This window comes from Adiantum capillus-veneris, chromosome 8 (genome assembly GCF_014529385.1).
Source record: "Adiantum capillus-veneris isolate H3 chromosome 8, ASM1452938v2, whole genome shotgun sequence".
Lineage (NCBI taxonomy): Eukaryota > Viridiplantae > Streptophyta > Polypodiopsida > Polypodiales > Pteridaceae > Adiantum > Adiantum capillus-veneris.
Genome location: NC_140938.1, coordinates 37,318,692 through 37,322,926, shown reverse-complemented (window position 1 = coordinate 37,322,926; position 4,235 = coordinate 37,318,692). Strand labels below are relative to the sequence as shown.

Here is a 4,235-nt window from a genome sequence, read left to right as displayed (position 1 = left end):
GCCTCAGTGGTTTCCTACACCTCCCTAGATTGGAGAGTAGGGATCTAGTACTATGGAATCAAGGGCTATGTGAGATAGTGGCGTGGGATAACTAAAAGAAACACAGTGGAAGAATATAGGGAATTTCATATTCCCGCTCTCATGCTAGTGAAAATGAATTGTGGCACCAACACTATTTCTGCACTTCTCACCTGAACTATACGCTGAATAACTTTTTTTAAGAGTGGCAAAACTGAGTAGAACCAAAACCTTTTACCAACATCAAAACTTGTCTCACGATTCTATAATGTTAACAAGAACCTTGGATTGTGCAGCACACAATGGGCACATACATTTAAGCTTGGTTGTAAGCTTAATCTATTCTCGAAAGAATAAAAGGTTTTTTTTTTGGGGAGGGGGGGGGGGGGGGGGGGGGGGGGGGGTCCTTTTCCTTTATTGTAAGTATCAAGCTTTATTGTAAGTATCTCTTACTTTTTACAAAATCAAGCTTTATGAAAACTCGTTTAAGCGCTCATTTCATAACACCGCATAAAGGAAAAGCTGCCTTTTACCTCTTTCGTGCGCAATTCGCATAGCAGACACGGAGCAGAAACCAAAACGCTGCATAGACATGCTAACTTCCACAAGGCAAGACGCAGCAGAGCACTGCCCATTGATGAAAAGGATGGTGCACAGCTAATATACATCAGCCATGCCACTTCCTTCTATTCTAAATATTTCTAAGCCATTAACAAAAGGAGCACTCCAAAAAACATCATCCAGAAATCACAGAGTTCAAAGAAAGAGGCCTATCACACCTTGTTTGATAGTATAAAGAAGCTTAAAGCTAACAGTAAGATCTACTATCACCTAGTTCAACATTACCAAAGTTGACATGAAATATCTTACAGCTAACGGTAAGTTACACTCCTTCAATCAGACAACCACGTTTTCATTTGAGCCTTGACCTAGCAATCATATGACATGGCCTTACAAATAACAAGAACAGATTAACACTGAAACTACAGGCTCCAAATCTCTTGAACTTTTCTTTTTCTCTCTGCTGCTTGGAGGGAGGCTCTAAAACCCTCACCAAAATCCCCACAGTTGAGTTTTCTCCCGCCATAAGTACAGATATCAACACCAAGCACAAACTACTTGCTAAAACATATCGTGTTAGGTGCTCAAGACTGACTGCACCACTGCAAGTGGACATGCAACGAATCCAACACACAATCTTGAACGTAAAAATCACCTCAACACAATTTGCAGCTTTCACAAGCCACGCAGGAAAAGGAGAGTAAGCTCATGCAGGAAGAGGGGAGTAAGCTTACTACCTTACACATCAAAACCAAACACGCTCGCAATCCAACCCCTGGGAAGTACACAAAGCACTAACCAAATATAACTTTAACTGGCACCTATACAATCAAAACCACACATTTCACAATCCAAAACCAAGGCAATCAGACAAAGCACTGGCAAAATGTAGCTTCAATTGGAATCAAAACAACAAGACGCAATGTCCATTCATCGAATTTTCTCAAAATCACCTAAGTCATTCAGCTCTAAAGCTGTTTAAAACTCCAAAATTTTCACCCCAAGTCTCGAAAGAGGGAACTCCAAAATTGAGGGCACCCCACCAATAGACAATGACAAGCTCAATAGGCAGGAGGCTTGTCAACCTCATCCAAAATGCTCAACCTTGTTGGCTTTGCAAGGTGGTCAGTGAACTCCTGGAAAGGAGACTTCACAAATCTAGTCTCTCGCCACAGATCCGGAGTCAAAAAGCCATAAGTCTTCAACAGACAATCAAAAGTTGCCTGCACAGAATGAAACTTACAATCAACAGCTTGGAAGAGGCTTCTACAATGCTAGACATTGTGCAATGTTGTACTACAAATGCATCTGACAAGGGGGTATTTCTCAAAATGTTGCTTTTTGTTAAGAGCTATAAAACAAAGCACAGACAGCAAGTAACAATAGGAAATTTCATACTCATTAGCTGAATACATAAGGTCATCGAATGTCTAAGCTGAGGGAGAGAGATTCGGACATGCGAAATAACTCATATTCAAATAAAAAAGAGTCGCCTGCGGATATATCAATGACAGATATGATAATTGATACTACAAACACTCAGCACCCCTATATACATGCAGTGCAAACAAATAAAATGGCATAAAGAGTGAAAAGAGCACAACATATAAAACCTAAACCATTGATGCCACACATTCCAATAATTGAAAGGAGCACACTCCAACGACATGTATAAAAGACAGAAAATTCAAGCATAGACAAAATTGGCTGGCAACTAAACTGGTCAAAGATATCAAAGGTTAACCGTAAATTATCAATGCAGCAAATGGACAAAAGAAAGTAAATTGGGTACCTTAACAAAGTTTCCAAGAGTCTTTGTGGAGCCACGAGAAGCTGTGAATACATCGTCAATACCAGCAAACTGCAAAACCTTCTTAGGCACACGGGCAGCCACAATTCCAGAACCTCTTGGAGCAGGAACAAGCCTGACAGTGACAGAACCACATTTGCCAGTGACCTTGCATGGGACTGTGTGAGGCTTACCGATCTTGTTACCCCAATACCCTCTACGCACAGGTATAACAGAGAGCTTGGCCAAGATAATGGCACCACGGATAGCGGTGGCGACCTCCTTGCTGCACTTGACGCCCAAGCCCACATGGCCATTGTTGTCGCCTACAACAACAAAGGCCTTGAAACGGGTGCGCTGCCCTGCGCGAGTCTGCTTCTGAACGGGCATGATCTTCATAACCTCATCCTTGAGGGTAGGGCCGAGGAAAGACTCGACGATCTGATGCTCCTTGATGGGCAGGGAAAAGAGGTAGATCTGCTCTAGGGTTTTGATCTTACCGTCCTTAACAAGGCGTCCCAGCTTTGTGACGGGCACCCATTTCTCTTCTTCTTCGCGGCGAGCGCGCCTTGGGCCCCGTCTATCTCCTCTACCCCTGTCGCCACGCCCTCTTTCTCCTCTTCCGAAACCTCGCCCAAAGCCGCCTCTGTCCGCCATGACTGCTGCTGCTCCTTCGTTCTGATGGAAAGGAGGAACCCTTGCGCAGCAGTAAAAGCACTTTGAGAGAACCCCTAATGCCCCTAGTGGATCATTTTATCTGATCTTCATTTGCTACCCGACCTAAGTGTAAAAAGTTAGAAGGTTCAAAAATAGGACTTTCAACTTGAATTCTCGTATATAAATAAACAAAATTGTGATTGAAAAGAAGCTGGTTTTGTTCATGATAGCTCTAAGTCTTGCAGGTTGGCACTATATACTATTGCAATGTTCAGACTCCTCAGAATGTCACAAGGAAAAGGTGTATATCATCGTGGTGAGACAGCAACCCATTGGTTCAAGAAAGGACAAAGGAGACGGGCGGCCTTCCCCCTCCGGAACAAAAGGGAGTCCAGGCACTTTTGAATGTCAAAAAGCACGGAGAGGCATTGATCCTCTTCCCCTGAGCGCATCATGTCCATTGAAATAACCACAAGGTCTAATGTGGCTCGTCGATATCATCTTCATTGTTTTTCAATGTATTCTTTTGATATGCATTGTGACCAACTGCATGTTGGAAAAGCAATTGATCGGGCTTGTGGCTCTTTATAGTCTGAATGACCCCTAAGGATTGCTTTTTCCACTAAAGCATGATTAGAAAATTTCAAGACAAGCCTAAAACACGCGTAGAATTCAAAACTTTAGCAAAAAAACTTAACCCCATGAGTTATTTGTTAACATTTTAAGAGATTTACACATGATCATTGAGCCCAATTCATTCTAGGTGGTGAAGGTTTGAGTTTTTGCCTCCTCAAATGCACTAGGTGTCTTAAACCTAGGTATAACCATCAAAAACCCCTATAGACTGAGTGACTAATGCTTGCACTTTATGAATGAGGTGGCTCAATGCCAATCTATCATGAAAATTAATTTTTAACTTTCTAAAAGTATTTTCCATCTTATTATGGAGGAACTAACTCGAGGGAGCTCTAACTAACTCCACGTAGGCTAGATCAGTTCACCTTTCTTGAGGTAGCAGCCAACCATCCAGATCTGTGGAGGAACTAACTCAAGGGAGCTCTAACTAACTCCACGTAGGCTAGATCAGTTCACCTTTCTTGAGGTAGCAGCCGACCATCCAGATCTTGATGGTTGGCTGCTACCTCAAGAAAGGTGACCTGATCTAGCCTGCGTGGAGTTAGTTAGAGCTCCCTCAAGTTAGTTCCTCCAC

General features: G+C 42.7%; 1 protein-coding gene across 1 annotated transcript; it reads right to left on the bottom strand.

Moving 5' to 3' along the window:
* Window positions 1-1,458: 1,458 nt before the first annotated feature.
* Window positions 1,459-3,091, bottom strand: LOC147451974 (uncharacterized). The gene is made up of 2 exons (XM_086517821.1): window positions 2,372-3,091; window positions 1,459-1,802 (listed from the first exon to the last, which is right to left on the bottom strand). The coding sequence occupies exons 1-2, from the start codon at window positions 3,023-3,025 to the stop codon at window positions 1,641-1,643; spliced, it is 816 nt and encodes a 271-aa protein (XP_086373947.1). The 5' UTR covers window positions 3,026-3,091; the 3' UTR covers window positions 1,459-1,640.
* Between the last annotated feature and the right edge of the window lie 1,144 nt (window positions 3,092-4,235).